Source organism: Haliotis rubra, unplaced genomic scaffold (genome assembly GCF_003918875.1).
Source record: "Haliotis rubra isolate DU_JTF1 unplaced genomic scaffold, ASM391887v1 Scf88, whole genome shotgun sequence".
NCBI lineage: Eukaryota > Metazoa > Mollusca > Gastropoda > Lepetellida > Haliotidae > Haliotis > Haliotis rubra.
Window position 1 is genome coordinate 580,982 of NW_025767612.1, and position 17,902 is coordinate 598,883.

At 40.7% G+C, this 17,902-nt stretch overlaps 1 protein-coding gene across 12 annotated transcripts in view; it reads left to right on the top strand.

The window, feature by feature from the left end:
* LOC124263368 (protein phosphatase 1 regulatory subunit 12A-like) overlaps positions 1-11,576 on the top strand; it is a 121,519-nt gene extending 109,943 nt beyond the window's left edge. For 11 of the 12 annotated variants that reach the window (XM_046697971.1, XM_046697974.1, XM_046697982.1 and 8 more), the window contains one exon: positions 5,544-11,576. In XM_046697971.1, the coding sequence (XP_046553927.1) occupies positions 5,544-5,601 (58 nt within the window). In that variant the 3' untranslated portion in view covers positions 5,602-11,576. Of the gene's footprint in view, positions 1-809; positions 897-5,543 lie in introns of all 12 variants that reach the window. The other variant, XR_006894825.1, reaches the window with a different exon arrangement.
* Positions 11,577-17,902: the final 6,326 nt, after the last annotated feature.

Sequence of the window (17,902 nt, forward strand, 5' to 3'; positions counted from 1 at the left end):
GTTTGCTTGACACAAGTGATGTTAGATCATTTTCAGGATTTGATCAGTATTTCATGCGAAATGATTCACATCACTAGAAATTGGAAAGAACCACAGATTCGGATTACAGTTAGTCAGTGTCCTAGAAATCTAACAAATCTGAAACATTGACCATTAGTGGGGAGAAGAATTTTGGACATTTTGCCAAAACAAGGAGCCATACATTCTTGAACTTAGCCAGAGCTGACAATTTTGTGTTCGAATATAAGATAAGTTTTGTGAGTTGTCAGCACTCTATGCTGCAGTAAGTCAACCAAGTTGGAGATGAGATGGCCACAAAAGAGCATGGCTTGTGATAATGTAATTTTTCTGTAGTCTGCACAAAACCTATTTACTCAACGCCATGTGGCAGAGTTGGAAACCTGATGCGTGATTATTGCAGCCTGATATTGTAAAGTTATAAAATGTATCCTTAACGAGAAACAATTTAACCTTTTTGTCTAATTGAGCACCTCTGTGCATGAAATAACCAGTTGAAAGTGTGATCTTGACTGTATCCCTATATGTACTGGTACACTGTTCAGTCCTAGATGGGGCTATTTTAGCTAAACTGCCAGCACTCGCCACCTTTAACCTGGCCTAACTACTGTTAGATCCAACTTGCTCATCTTTCTCTTGTCAATCCCTTCTTATATAATGTGCTGACTTGTCAACTGAATGAATGAACCACCAAGCATCATCCAATCAGATTGTATGTAACAAGATGAGACGACCACCAAGCATCATCCAATCAGATTGTATGTTACATAACTCCTTCTCTACCTTTCCAGCTTATGGACAAACTAAAAGCTGATAATGCAAAACTTAAGGATGAAAATAGGGCCTTGACGCGAGTCGTTTCCAAACTGTCCAAATAGGTAAAATACTGTGGACCTATGCACCCAGTCAGCGTATATTTCGACAGGCGGTTTTATTTGAAGCATGATTGAAGTTTTTCTTTTATTTTCTACTAAGCATGGTCTTTCAACCAGTCTGTCAAATTTTACAGGGGAAGATTTTGGGTCAAATGTCATTTTGTTTATGTTTTTAGTAGCCCTGAATTCGAGTTTTGTACAAATTGTAGTTTAGTTTTATGATTTGGTGATTCGTGGTAGTGGGTTATTGATCAGGTATAGTTTGAGAGAGAGCATCAGTATATACATGTCTACTTCATGAATATGCAGTTCATCTTAACATTACTAAACCAGATAGTACTCTATAGTAGTACTGTCCGTATTCTTTGTTGCAAATTAATATTTATTCCTTCAATTTAATACATTAACATGTGAAAATGTGTAGTTGTAAAATTTCTTTTTCTGTTAATTTTAATTTTTGTTTATCTGATTAAATTGAATTTTACTTTACAGTTATTTATGCTAATAGTTACTTTTGGCTGAGGGTGGTTTCGATTTATTGGTATATGTGCCAATGTATTTATGCACATAAAAAAACTTGTTTTATATGTTTTCTGAGATATGATATGGTAGATTTGTGGTAGATAGTTGGTAGTGGTAGTATTTTTATTAAAGGATGAAAGTGAATGGTAAAGGAGGATTTTCAAGACTGATATTTCAAAAGTTAAGACGATATCCCTGGTATACGAAAGTGTATGAAATCACGACGACTGGTGCCTTGCTACTGACACAGCTAGGTGGGACTAACCCTCACGCAGTGCCTTCCATGGTGATCTGTCCGTCCGTCCATCTGTCCAGTCAGCTGTTTACCCGTCGCACAGCCTGCCACAAACCTATATACTCATTGACAGCTCACATGGGTCAGGCTATTGTTTTCCATTGCTACCATTCATGTCATTTCATCTAAATGTCCTATATCAACTGATAAGCAGATTCAAAGAGTACCACATGTTTATACTGATAATCAATTGTTTATACAGATAATCAAGTGTTTATACTGATAATCAAAGGATATTCAATCCAAATTGAGGAAAGTATTTTATCTTTGTTGCAAGGGTGTTTTACTTCTTGAAGTTTACTTCATATATTTTTCAGGTGAGCTACAGCCTCTTTTTTTTCTATAAACATCCTCAACATGATGTTGGGTTTTTTTATCCAATTTTCTGTTACATATTTGTAGTCAGCTGAAAAATATTTTTCAACTGGAAGAATTTGAATGTAATTAGAACAAAATTAAAATGTTTTCTCAAATCAATTTTGTTCATTGAAGCAGGTAGAGTTCGTCCTGTTTTTACTAAAACACATAAAATCTACTTAAAATCAAAAGAATGAAATGTCAGTGAAATCATTTTGAAAACCATATCTCATTTGTTCTTAGAAATTCAATGAAATACTTAGTTTCAAGCCTTTGCCTAATATACTACCCTGCCGACAACTAATCATTTGTAATCTGTCTTTATTATAAATCATCAGCTTCTCTGCTTACATGTTATGCACGTCTATGTAAGTCTGTCTTTTCATTCATCACAATGTATCAGCACCACATCAAGTTTTGTATATGTACAGTCATGAGTTTCTGTGACAAATCTTTATAGTCTTCAAACTCACAATGTGTAGTCACGGTAAGTTGTCAAGTTGATACTGACTAATTGTCAGTTTTGTAGTATCCAAAATATACAGGAGCATAGGTTTTATGTTGAAGTGAAATGTTAAACAGATTAGCAAGGAGAGGTGTTTGGTAGAAACCTATACCTGCCTGAATTGTGTCTGATCCCACAGTTTTGGTAATATTTTGGGAACCTGCTGTCATAACACTGTAGTTTACTGAAAGTGTTGTGAAACTTTCCCTTCATACTTACACTGACGATAATGTAAGGTGTAAGTGATCCATGCTTTTTCCAGGTCTGGGCTTTGCAGAGTTATTTCCCTTAGACATGTAAGGACCTGCTTCTCATGAAGCTTGGTTTATGAACACCCTACCATTAATTGTGGGTTTCAGCAGTGTGATCAATTTTGAAGACCTGTGTCAATTTTTTGCCATGAAATAACTGAAATACTATTCACAGTGGGACTGACCCAACCCAATTTATTTTTATTTGAAGTGTATGAATCTGTTCCAAAATAACATAGCAAGTCTGTGATGTTGGGTTAATGATGCTGTCATGGAAGGCACTGCAGATAAGGATGCAAGTTTCTTGTAGAAATGATCATACACATCAGGCATGTTATCACCTGGGCAGGTGTTACCGAGAACTAACTCTCATATCACCAGATCATATGCTGTATCATTGTCATCATCCCAGAGATACAAGCAGCACATATCATTCATGTGTGTGACAACATTGACATCTTCATCCAGTACTAAATTATGTTTCCATAATTCTTATATTCATTTCCCATTCAGCTCTTGGTTATTCGTAGTGTGCATATGATGCATATAAACTTGTTCTAATTTGTTCTGTAGGCAGAGACGTGGTTTGTTGAATCTGTTAAGAGCTATAACCAGAATACTAATCCCAAGTCTAGCATGATGAGTACAATGTATTTGGGCAGTTTCCAACCAGAATGGAGAGGTGCATGTACTGGTACATGAGACGTAAATAACTAAAATAGTCATGGTGACGACACCATGGATTTTCCTGGAGTTTGTCAGCCAGGGAACTGGATACTGAAGTTTTCTGCACTACATCTGTAAGAGTATTTTTGGATGAGCATTGGGTGTTAGCATTTTACTGATTTTGAATGTTGTCATCTTTCATACTGTTACGAGTGAGTGAGATTTTTTTATGCCGCACTCAGCAATACTCCAGCTATGTGGCGGCAGTCTGTAAATAATCGACAGGTTCAGCCAACAAACAGACTGTGCACACTACTGCATGACGTATGTGGGAATTTTGTAAATTTGTACATATGCAGCGTTTATAATAAATTTTCATTAGTTAATAGTGAGTTTAGTTTTACGCCGCACTCAGCAATATTCCAGCTATGTGGCGGCAGTCTGTAAATAATCGAGTCTGTACCAGACAATCCAGTGATCAACAGCATGAGCATCGATCTGCGCAATTGGGAACTGATGACATGTGTCAACCAAGCCAGCGAGCCTGATCACCCAATCCCGTTAGTCGCCTCTTACGACAAGCATGGGCTACTGAAGGCTCATTCTAACCCGGACCTTCATGGGTTTCATACTGTTACGAGTGGACTGTGTGTTGTGTTTGGATTTGGGTCACATGAGATGGTTGAGTCAGTTGTGCCCATGTTAGGACAGAGATAAGATGTGATGGCTGGTCCTCTTTACTGCTTGTCATCAGAGGCAGTGAGAATGAGTCTGGTAGTCAGGCTCTGCAAAATTTCTGATTGACTGTCAGTGTACCAACACAGCATGGGGCATTGATGTCGACCAATGGTTGAAGTGGTCGACTGTCAGTTATTTACACCATTGAGGACATGTGAAGATCCGGGTTATAATTGGCCTTCAGCAATCCATGCTTGTTATGAGCAGTTACTAAACGGATTGGGTGAACAGGCACGCAGACTTGGTTGACACATGTCATCGTTATCCTATTGTGAAGATCATGCTGTTGATCACTGGATTGTCTGGTCCAGACTGGATTATTTACAGTCATGTAATGGAATATTGCTGAGTACAGTGTTACACAACCAAGAAAACTATGCCATGAGATAACTGAAATAGTGCTGAATGTGGCGCAAAACTACATTCCACCACTCACTTTGCTGTGACTTGGCTAATAGTATGTGCATTGGTTAATGACTACATTTCAACACAATAGGAAGGCTAGTCAGTAGACTAAAGTCGGGGTATATTCCTACATCGCTAAAAGCCCCTGTCAGTGCTGCCTGACATCACATGGCTGGAGTGAGTGAATGAGTATGGTTTTACGCCACTTTTAGCAATATTCCAGCAATATCACGGCAGGGGACAACAGACATGGGCTTCACACATTGTACCCTTGTGGGGAATCAAACCTGGGTCTTCGGCGTGACGAACCAACGCTTTAACCACTGGGCTACCCCACTGCCCCCACATGGCTGGAATATTTTCCAGGAGTGGTATGAGACTTCACTCACTCCAACAAACGCCCTCTCAAGCCCCCACTGTATCGTGTCCAGTGTTGGGGATGGTGTTCATTCAGTGACAGAGTAGATCCATTCATTCCATGTCGCTTATTGTTCAAGTCTTCGACCCTTCTTGTTCATAACTGTGGTGACATGTCACAAATGTTTTCTGCCCTGTCTTGAGGTTTGTAATAACTAACTTTCAACTAGTGTCTTAGTTCTTGGTTTGAGGTAAATAATATGAAAAGAAATGTACAATCTATGCTTTATCTTCTCTATTAATTAACAAAATCTTCTGAAATAGATAAAGGTTAAATTTCCTTATATTATTTTGTATCTTTTGTTTTCCTGTTCCTTTGTTTCAAGTGATGAATCATTTAGCTTCTTGTTTTATCTCTGAGTATTTCTTTCATCTAATCAGTACTAATTTCAACAAAATTTCATGACAAGAGACTGAAAAAGAAACAAGACAAGGAACATCAGATGAATCATACAGTTGACTGAGCTAATTTTGTGCTTGTTTTCATGTTTCAGAAAATGGACAGCCTTAAGAACGATAACCTTCGCCTCCGAGAGGAAAACGGAGCCTTAATCCGTGTCATAAGCAAACTATCAAAATAGTGCTGTTTTCTTCTCCTACTCATAATGTTCTCATCATGGATAGAGGTCCAAGGACAGTCATTACAAAGGTGCAATTGGGGATTTTAAAGACACTTAATTAATGTCTTCCATTGCTCCTGTTTTATACCTGCCTGCCTGCCTGCCTACCTGTCCAGCCTCTCACTCGATGTCGAGCCAGGCCGTAGTATTATACCAGCAGCCCACGAGATCACCTTGACCTCTCAACTCGAGACCTTGACCTCTCGAGAGACTGCCCTTCACCCCAAGGGCAAAAGGGTGGTCAGCTATGTGTCTGTATTTTATCCTTTGATGTGAACCTTCCCACTTCCTGGCCTCTGTAATATTGAATCCTTATCCCTAACATCTTTAATATTGACTCCTTACCAACCTTAATACTGAATCCTTACTGCCTTCAATAGCAATTCCTTGTTTTCCATACCATTTTTACTGACTTCTTACCAATTGTAGGACAGAATCCTTAGGCCTACAACTTGTTTCCTTCTTCTCTTCTTCTTTTGTTTATCCATTTTCTGTCGCAATTCAGCAGAATTTCTATCTGGGAGAAGTACAAGTAATATTCAAACATCTGAAATCAGTTGCTCCAAAGGTGAATGTACATCTGAAATAAGTGGATTTAGTGACTCAAAATCACCGTTTTGATTGAGACTGCTTGTCAGAGGCAGGCAAAACACTTTGATCTGATTGGTTGTCTTTTGTGAATTTTGATCTGAACATGTGCGATCTCTGGCTTCTGTTATCATTGCAGGCACTGGATGTACATTTACGAACCTGCTTACACCTTTAACATACCTCCTTTTGCCTCTTCCTCTTTTTCCTCTTTCCTTTGTATGTTTGCCAAAAAAATACAAAAAAAATATTGAAAGCTTGTTCAGCCTCTGCCAGGAGGCTAGACTCTCATAGTCTGGAGATGTGTATTTTGTGTTGTATGAATAGAATGTCTGCATATTGGAATGGTATTGTGAAATATTGAACTAGGTGGAGTGTACAGTACGCGATGCTGTAATTTAAGGATGTGCTAATCTTTCCTTTATTTTGTCGGGTTGTTTCTCATTTTGTCCCTGTTAAGTTCCACTTTGTCAAGGAAAGGAATTCAGTCTTGCAAGACCAATCAAACTGATATTTGTCAGAGTTGTGGAAGGGGAGGTAACTTTCGAAGGCACATGGTTGAGAGGCAAGTCTGATCTCTCGAAGCTGTGGATGTCATGGTTGAAGTCCTACTCCAGCTACACGAGCATCTCCGTACGGGAGACTGAAGCGACTCTCGGGGACAAAACATTTGCATGGCATGGTTGTTTGTTGAACCGATTATAAATACATGTATAGTACAGAGCCCTGAGCTCCTATGATAATGTAGAGTAGCTTGGTATTAACTACTGGTTATGCTTTCGTTGCTTACCTGAGAAAGTTTTGTCACTTGCTGCGACGTCCTCCGACGACCCTCCCCGCAGAATTACCTGGTGCAAGACACATGACCATTCTGGTGCAGTAAGAGAACCCCCAACCACACAGTACTGTGAACATGGTGCTAAAACGATCATATGCAAGTCTCCATAGCAACACCGACAACCCTGTAAGCAAATGTGATAATTTCAACAAATGTTGTGTGAATTAGTTATTCATAGTGTTTATGAAACTCTGCGAGTTTTGCAATCACATGTTACATGTACAGTTAGAATGTTTGAAATTTATTTGCTTGTACATTTTATCTAGCTGTTTCGAGTTTGCCAGTGGCAGTATTAGGATGTGGGAAATGTTTTATGCTGGAAGCTGGGGATGAAAGAATACGTGAATAGTGCCTGGATTGGGTGTCATTAAAAGTGCTAGTCATTCAGTGAGTGGTAGGACATAGTTGGAACGTTGCGTTGATCGTTTGAGTTGCATTTCGTTCCCTTATGTGCAATGTGATATGTAGACAGACATCTCTCTTGGTGCTCTGACTGACAGATGCTAAACTCCGCCTCCAAACAATCTGGCCAACCAACACAGAGAGCATAATCAACTAGTCACATGGTCACTGGCCATTGACCAATCGGAAGCGATCTCGCTGTCAACCTCTGGGAGTACATGTAATCTTGTCAAACTGCTGACCCTTACCCATCATAGGGTCCCACTTGTGCCAAGGTCAGGATAATACAGACTAGTAAAAGACTGCTAGCTTGCCTCATTCATGGCCATCAGACTTAATTCAAAATAGAGCAAGAGCCAAATAGCATGTAATATTTGCACCTTTTGAGATTAAGTTCTATTTAAGTCATTTAAGCATTGTTTATACTTCATATTTTGTATTCCTGAACATTTTTTTTACCAATCTGTATATATTCATGCATTTGTAAATAATGTTGTACATTTTCATATGGAAATTATTTATTATATCAAAACCCCTTATACAAAGTATATTTTGTGATCACACAGATCTCAAAATGAGATTAAGATTTTATATGCAGCATATGTTCTATTTTTGTGTTGTTGTGAGTGGAAGAAGAGTGAAAGACTGGTGTGCATGAGTTGAGTGACTATTTCGTCTTGATGAGTTCAAGGTACCACCATGGCTGCTTTCTCCCTCGTCTTATGAGGGAGTCACTCTAGTACTACTTACTACAATCAATTGAAGTGCTGCTTTGGGAGAAGGCATTCATTTGTATCTTCCTTCCCAGCACTAGTCCACGTAGATCAGGTAAGCAGTGACCTTGGCGAGCACAAACACTCGTACTTAAACTGGTGGTTTTGCCAGGTATTTTACACTCAAGGTCACTGCCGATTTCAAGCTCAGAGTTGTAGGCATGATATCTTGTTGGTGATTGGCTCCAATATTTGGGTTATGTGCACCAGCGCTATCATGAATGTCAACTGAGGTCAATGTCAGGTCAAGGTCACTCTTGGCTTGACCCTGCCCAACCCGATGACGTTAATGTTAAGCTTCCTTAGGTGACATGTTGGATCTAAGGCTTGCATATGGCTGGAATTTTTTTGCCAGACCACAAGATAGCTTGCGGACAATTCACATATCAGGAGCCAGACTCTGCAAATAATGGTCCTTCAGGATGCCTCTTTTGCTGATGTCTTCAGTTGAATCAGCTAAAGATTGTGTCTGGGCAGCTAGTTTCAGAATCTGGCCCTTGTGTCTGCTGTCTGCCGTGATTGTTGTGATAAACTGGCATGCACAATAGTTGACGTCTGCTGTCTCGACGATGTTTAGGTGATGTTGTGATGACGGCAACAACACCCAATCATCGACGTGACTCTGACCATCATGCTCCCCGTAGTGACATGTTGGACTGCGGGTCTGCATGCCACGCTCACTAACAAGCATGGCCATTTCAGTCATACAGGACAATGATGTATTTTATGCATTTTATAGCACTAACTCTGTACAGACTTGTCTATTAACTCTGTAACGCTTTTTCCTAGAAATGTGCTACTTTAGAGCCATAGACCTGGTTGTGCAGAGTGATAATATGTACTTTGCATAAGGGTTTTGATATGATCAATCCCATATGCTTATGTACATGTTATTTCTTGCATGTGATTTGAGACCAAATTACTAAGCAGTGTTGCTCAGCATAACCTTTGCCCAATTATTATTTTTATTTTGCACTACTGATCCATTAACAAGACTACATTCAGAGTAGCATCTGCATACTGGAAACTCCAGCCTCAAATCTTAGTGATTCATGAGTCAGTGAGCTGCTGTACATCATGTGATACTTGGTGTTGATCTTGAGGATGGTTGATGTCAACCCAACTACAAACTCAACTCACAGTATTATTCCTTGAATGACACGTTGGATCCAAGGCTTGTATAGTGCACTAATCATGAACTCACAAGATAACAGTCCGAGTTTACAGCATGCCTTTAATGTTTTTACCATAATGATGTTCTTTCAACCAATCTGCATGTGTCGCTCCTGCTTCTTGTTTGCATTGACCAAGTGGCTTTGTTGCTATGACAATGATGGATCCAACTGGCCGAGTGAACCTTAGGCAGTGATGGGCCTCGGGGTGACACGCTGGACCTCGAGCTTGCAAATGAGTTGAAGAACGTCTGTGGCAGTTTCGGTCAATGAATATATTTTTTTTTATCAAATTTGTCCAGAGGACTTTCTTTGAATGTTACCTTTACCTGATCTTGAGAGTATGTATCTTTTAGGACTTCTTTGTTTTGAAAAAATGAGGTAAATTTGTAAAGATTCTCATTGAAATTTTACCATGTTTCAAACAAAGTCCACTGCCTTTTGAGTTTCTGTTAGATGCTTCCCACAAAGGTTATGCTGACCTTCACTGTTTGGGTTTTTGTTTTGTTGACATTTTTGCCAACAAATATGCTCAGAAGAATGGGAACATGACTTTCCATCCAACTGGTGCTCTTTGCTTGATAACATAGTGGCTCTATGTAAAAGAGCAGTTCAAAAGTTCTAGTGGCACCCTATCTGCATTTGCTTGAGAGCATCAAGGCAGCTAGCTAATCCTTAGTTGAAACTGTACAGGAGTAGGTCATTGAGGAGATCTGGAGGTGTGCCTTGAGATGACCCAACAGGTGGTCTTGAAAAAATCTCCATTGGTCCCATTTGTGACATAGGGATCTGTTTTGGATCCTTTTAATTAAGTTGCCTACATTTAGCCAGGTTTAAACATAACCTGGAAAAGTGAGGCTGATCTGTGCAAAGAAAACATCAATGATCTTGGTGGTAGTGGATGATCTTTGGATCATCAATGATGACTAAGGCCTTATTCTAGAGCTGTTGTGGATGGATCATTCTGGTGGTCTTTGAAGTGACTGAAGCTACTTTTATTGGTCCAGTGGATGATCTAGGCTCACACAGTACAGGGTAGAACTCAGCTCCTAGATAGCTGGCAGTAGGGAAATAGATTGTGTGGCCTGCTCTGTCAAATAGTGATACCATAGTGATTGGGGGTTTATCCAGTTGCTGTTACTCCTGTGACAGATTAACCATTCAAGAAGTTTGTGGACAAGACTCATTTTCAGGCTCTATGGTTCTTGTATTTGGAGTGTTAATTTATTGAAAGTTCATCTAGTGCTACACATGACATAGTGCTAATGCTTGTTATCTGATGAAATGGAGGAGTTGGTTGAAGAGCCTGGGGAGATGCTTTCCTTGGAGACTTGGTCTTGTTGTGCCCTCTCATCTCAGTCTGTGTGATTTGTTTGATTTAGGAGAAGACAGGCCACTACAAGATCAAGGCTTTCATCTTTAGACAGATTTAGGTTACTCATTACAGAGCCGATCCAGTTAAGATATCGATCCTCAGATTAACAATATACGATATCAATCATACAATGTACAAGTTAAATGTGAGTTTCCATGTAGCATAGAATTCTCTGACAGAGCAGGTAAGCACTGTCCTACCAGATTAGGAAGACATTTCTGAACGCTGGCAGTGGAAGATTTGTGTGTCCTAAGCTGGGAGTACTGTAGATCATAGACTTAGACTTGTGATGGCAAGTGTAGCTGCTGACACTCTTGTGTCCAGAGAGTAGAATGACACTATCAGTGTCAGATGTGTAGTAAATATAGCTGAAGACTGCCTTACTTGCAAAATAACACAGGAGAAGCTTAGAAACTGTGATGTATCTTATCAGAAACATGGGACCTATGTAGAAGTGTTGCTATGGAGACTTGCGTAATTATCCGGGGTTGCTAGAGACGTTGGTTGCAGGGGTTCAGATGGTGGTTACAGAGAGAGGTTGTCTTGCACCATAATATGATGTCTGCACACAGACTTGACCCAACTGTCGGAGGATGTTGCGATGTTGTATGCGGTCAGTCCGGGGCCGCTCCCTCATTCACCATTTTGTGAATATGTGTTAATTTTGCATCAGTAATGATTGTAACATTAGGAATGTATAGCACTAAGATTACCTACCCACTTAAATAAATTTGTTTGGGGTTTCCCTAATTAATCTGACTCTGTCTTTTGTGTTTTGTTTATGAAAGAGAATCTCAACAAGCACCTGCTTTATATGTTAACACATCACCTTAACAAAACCATTATGTTTACATATGTTTCTTTGGGCAACTAGCAGGAAGAACAGACACAAGCTGTCCAGCCACCAGACTTAACAATGACTGAGCTTGGCACATTGCTTGCACATGCTGTTTGTCTGCCACTTCTTGTGGAGTGATACACAATCACTGCAATAAAATGATACTGTGAGAATTGAGGCAGAATAGTTCCATGGGTCTTCTTGATGAGGCAACTAATGAGAACTGTTAGTGTGACATGGATAGTTGTGTGTCACTACCCTGTGAGTGAGTGAGTTTAGTTTTACGCCACACTCCGCAATCTTCCACCTGTATGGCAGCGGTCTGTAAGTAATCCAGTCTGGACCAGACAATCCAGTGATCAACAACATGAGCATCGATCTGCGCAATTGGGATACAAAGACATGTATCAACCCAGTCAGGGAGCCTGACCACCCGATCCCGTCGCCTCTTATGACAAGCATGGGTTACGGAAGGCCAATATTCTAACCCGGACCTTCATGGGTCCACTACCCAGTGATGTGGATTGTTGCCCTTGCTCTCAACCTGATTAATTTAGGTCATTTTTCAAATAGGCTTTCATGGTGTTGGTTTGGTACCCTGCCTGTGTCATGCCAAAGGACATTAAAAGACAGTACCCAGTATGGTGTATTCAGGAGACGAAACAAACAGTGGGCACAGAAACAGTATAATGTGTCTCCAAGAGGGGTCAGCATTCTAGTCCAAACAAATCAAACTGAATACAAGAATGTTTGGTTCATTGTATGAAACCTTCCTAAATCACTTGGGACAACCAAAGAAACTGAAATGAACTTAGTGGAGATTGTACGTGTACTTCGATCAGTTTTGAACCCTCCAGTAATCTAGCTTCCTGATCACCGAACATAAATGGCTCATCTTGTGGCACATATATTCAAAGTTATCATTATTTGGTGAGTGAGTTTATGGTCACTTTGAACTATATTTCATGAGGTCTTTGTCATCTGTGTAAGTGTACTGAAAGCAACGAAAACCATGAAACTTGATTGGGGCAAATTTGGGATTCGAACCGACTATCGATTTATTGCACGTGTAAGGATGGCTAATCTACGCAGTGATTGGAGAGCCTTGGTATTATTAGGCGACAAAGACGTCCATGGTAACCGAGGGTCGTTGCGCCAAATAATACCTCAAAAGGGATCGGCACAAGGGTGATTATTTTGTTTCTTACGGATGAGATGAGTCGTTTGTCAGATTTGTAATGCATGAATCGAGGGTAAACTACAAGCACCATGGTAATTCACCCGTCCCTTACCGACGCATGTTTTTACACCACTGAGTACGATTATTACAGGGGAATTTAGTCTGGACAATCATCTTTTCTGGATTAGAGAGTCTCCTCCTTTCAATTCATCTCAACTGTGGGTTAAATTATGTCAAAGTACAGGCCCCATCTCATGTTTGTGGGAACCGACGCGTATCCGCGCACAACGGTAGGAAAAGTAGATATACCTTGAAAAGAGAGGTCGAAGTCTCACGACCTCACTGGGGAATATAAGTAATATAGCACGCCCGTTGACTTCCTTAAGTAGCGGCAGGGAGTTATTCAGGCATTCAAGATGAGATAGTTTGTGTATTTTGTGTCATCTCGGACATAACTGGGAATAGCTTCAGTTCAGAAGGAATTGAGATGACAGACATATTTCGAATAGAAATAGGCAACTGAGCGCTGACAGTGGCAAATAATTCGGTGTTTTTGTATGTCTAGGTGGTTAGGATGACTTATATGAATGGAAGCAAACACTATATGAAAAGTATTATCACAGCCAGGTTCTATATTAAGCATCTTCAAACTTAATTGACACATACACGCTGGCTGGTGAAATGTCTATTTTACTGTTGTAAATAAAGTATTATATCCCCGATTACCTTAATCATCTCAAGCAAACGAAATATCAAATAACTTTGTACATTCTATAGACACCAGGGTTGAGGGGACGGTTGATATTGATTTGTAATGTTTTGAAATATTTCCTTGAATAGCTCCTTTAAAAAACTGTACTCTTCAATACAGGAATGTGTAAAGCTGGTCTCTAATTCGTCAAACGGTACTAACACATCAGTGCCCCACGAATAGAGGACTATGGATGCTTGTCAGAGAGGTTGAAAATTATTGCATGTATTAGCTGTATATTATATAACGTTTCTCTGTATTTCAAACATTTAACATGCTCTTAATTCAAATCAATATATTTATACAAAATTAAGTTCATATCAGCATTTTAAGATATTTAATATTTTGGAATATTCTAATGTTTAACAGTTTAGCAATAAAAGTGGGTAAATGCAGTCGTTAAAGTCGCCACACACCGTTGTGTCAAGTGAGTGAGTGAGTGAGTATGGTTTTACGCGCTTTTAGCAATATTCCATCAATATCACGGGGGGGGGACACCAGGAATGGGCTTCACACATTGTACCCATGTGGGGAATCGAACCCGGGTCTTCTGCGTGACGAGCGAACGCTTTAACCACTAGGCTAACACACACACACACACACACACACACACACACACACACACACACACACACACACACACACACACACCGTTGTGTCGAACCTACGGTTGTCTCGAGTAAAATCGAGCCCCTGCTTATTCCTTCTTTTGTCATCATTTTGCGATTAATTCGAAACATCGGATACCTCGAATTATTTACTTTGGTTCCATAAACATCAACACAATGATATTTGACTGTAGTTAAAGACACGTGAGAGAGCACAATGGAATACCGACCAATTCCTAATATACTTTTGTATGAAGTCGTCCGGATGCAGCAACATTCCGTCATTTCATAATTTGCTTTGGTGACATCTATTTGCTCTCTTGGTGTAATGCTTCTTGGCGAGGCTGCTTACACAGACATATTCATGGGTTGGGACACCTTCCCACCAGTGTTTTCCCTTAACCCTGAAAAGCTGCAGGCCCTAAGGACCCAGAACCATTACAAGTTGTGGGTCCTGATCAGAATATGTAGGTCCTATCTTTCAGCTACAATATAAGTAATTCCCAGCATAAAATTCCCAGCATAAACTAACAAACTGACTTAAAGAGTTTAATTCAACTCTGATGACTGACTAAACTAAGTCTTCATTTACAGCAAAGTCAACATCCATGTCAAGATCCAAGTCTTCTGAAAGTCAGAATATGTCAGAGTAGAGTCATTGTTATGAGAAGAATCCGAGTGGTTTTCAGTCTTCAGCGGGCCTAAGGACCGACGTAAATTTCGAACGCTGTTCTCAACAAATATTGAGCCAATTCCCCACACGGACACTTCACCGTCAATAAAGGGACACTTCCCCACATGGACAATTCCCAACCCCACACGGACAATTCCCAACCAAAATAGGGACAATTCCCCCTTCACACATTTCCCCACATAACTCCCCACACGGACATTTACCCACCTAAAAAGGACAATTCCCCCGTCACATATGTCCCCTTCAGTTCCCCACAGGTGATTTCCTCACTAATAAAGGGTCGATTCACTACGCTGACATTTCTTCATCGGTGAAGGGTATATTCATCATATCCCCACCAATAAAATGACGATTCCCAACAGACATATCCCCCAAAATAGAGGGAAAATTCCTCTTCACACATTTCTCTACAGGACAATATTCACCATACGCACATTTCCCTACCAGAAAAAGGGACAATGCCCCACCCCCAACTTGCTCCGTATTAGCGTCCCATGCCGGATAGTACGTACAGAGTACAGTACAGAGTACAATATCACTGCTATTTTTTCACTTGCAACTCTTGTAGGCTTAAGAATGGGCCTTACTACATCAATAGTTATCTCCCCTGGTGTAGCAGACAGCTTCCTTTAATGACATGGCAGATTTGACAGCAGAAGAGACAAGAAAGCTGGTTCTAGATGATTTTGAAAGGAGTGTTACTAATGCAAAAAGAGTTAGCTGGTAGACATAACATTCTTCTGTCTACAGTATACAGAACTTTGAAGAATATTCTACCCGGTGAAGGTCCGGGTTAGAATATTGATCTTCAGTAACCCATGCTTGTCGTAAGATGCGACTAACGGGATCGGGTGGTCAAGCTCGCTGGCTTGGTTGACACATGTCATCGGTTCCCAATTGCGTAGATCGATGCTCATGCTGTTGATCACTGAATTGTCTGGTCCAGACTCGATTATTTACAGACCGCCGCTATAGAGGTGGAATATTGCTGAGTGCGGCGTAAAACTAAACACCCTCACTCACTCACTTGAAGAATATTCAGTCAGGAGTTGGGATTGAGCAGAAGACAGCGGCAGGGAGGCCAAGGAAGTTCAGTACTACGGATCACGGGTGACTTGGTCAGATTGTAGGCAGGCGGGTAGCAAGCCCGATAGGTTGCAAAGCTTTACATATAGATAGTATTGACGGCTTGCACAACCTTTTTAGCAACAATCATGTGTAAGCCCGGGCTGTTTTTCATAATGGTGGCTACGCCCCTGGTAGGGGAAAATTGAAAAGTGTTGAGAATATCAGAAATAGATTATTAATAGAGGAAGTCCTCAGGTATGTAATGAAACCCATAGACAAGAATTACAAAGACTTAATTATAACTGGGTGAAAAAGCGCGGAATTCTCTCACCACTGATAAAAGATACACAAAAGAAAGACAGAATAAACCAAAGAGGACTTAGAACGATTTCCTACAAACTTTGATCGGTAGTGTACCTTGGCGCATTCAGTCGTGTATAACAGGACAAGGGGATCTCACAAAGTACCTTAAAGACACTTAGATTGTAAGAGAACTATATCTCAACATATTCATTTAAGTAAAACGTCTATGGTTTATATACACGTATTAGATACTTGCCGAAACAACTTTCTCAATAATTTCTGGGAATAGCCTACTATATATTTAGAGCTGATGTAACATATCTGACGCTGTGACAGCCCCTTGCACGTCCACCAAGCGAGGACAGCCCGCGGGGCAGACAGTGCACGTCACATGGTAGTGTCAGACATTAACGCATGATTCGGACACCTGCGGCGCTCTAGCCATAACAACCAGTTAAACACCGCGGCAGACAAACTCAACAAAGGAGAGGGGTTGTCAGTTTCGATGTCATACTTACTGCTTACATTCACCTCTTCTGTTAATCCTCGCATGGAAAATAGTTTATTGTTCTGAGAAACCAGACTTTGTTCAACCTACTTTCTATAATACTTTCAATATGCGGAAGTAAAAATAACATGAGGTATATGAAAAGTGTGCCTATTGACTTATCTTCTAATAGTTATAATCTTATTGTCAGTTTGCTGCTCTGAGTTCGCGTGATCTTTGAATTAAAAACTTGAAACCTCTTTAAGACAAGGACAATTTATGGATGACAACTTCGGTAATGTTGTATATTCCCACCCCTTGCATCAATACAGGCACGCAGCCTCCTTCTAGCCATAGACGTCAGACGTCGGACAAGGTCACGTGGTATGCGACGCCATTCGTCCTGGAGGGCTTGTGCAAGTTGCTGTTTATTCTGTGGTGGGTTAGGGCGTTTCTGCACGCGTCTGTCTAGTGCATCCCACATGTGCTCGATCGGGGACATGTATGGAGAACATGCTGGCCACTGTAGAACATTCACGTTGTTCCTCTCATCGCTGCCATCGGCGAACAACTCGGGCCCAACGCAACTTGTGACGTCTGTGTTCAGGGGTCAACACCTGTCCTTTCAAGGACCTGTATTATAGGCTCTGATACCTGCTGCCCGAAGACGTCTATTCACCGTGTATCGACTGACACGGTGATCAAGGAATTCGACGCTTATGACGTTACCGTCAGGAAACGGTTTCTCAGGTGTAACGTCCTCAAATGCCGGTCTTCCGCTGCATGGTGTTGTTACTCGCGGTCTCCCACTTCTTGGTCTGTCCTGTGTCTGATCCGTCTCACTGTAACGTTGCAGCAGTCTAGAGGCGGCTACACGGGTGCAGCGTTGGCGTGTCGAGCATACCTATGACCCTCTCACGTTCAACTGCTAATAGTCGTGGCATATCTGTGGTGATCTTTTTCAAACTGCAAGTGTAACATGTCCGCACACTAATTTTTATACCCTTAGTGCATGTGAAACTCTGACAGAGGCCCAAAATCATGGTTTATACAATTGACCACTTCGACGTTTTATTCACGACGTGCACGTGAATTTCACTGCAGGTATCAAATTGCTACGTTGGGGCGACATGTTTCAGTGTATAATTTACCTACA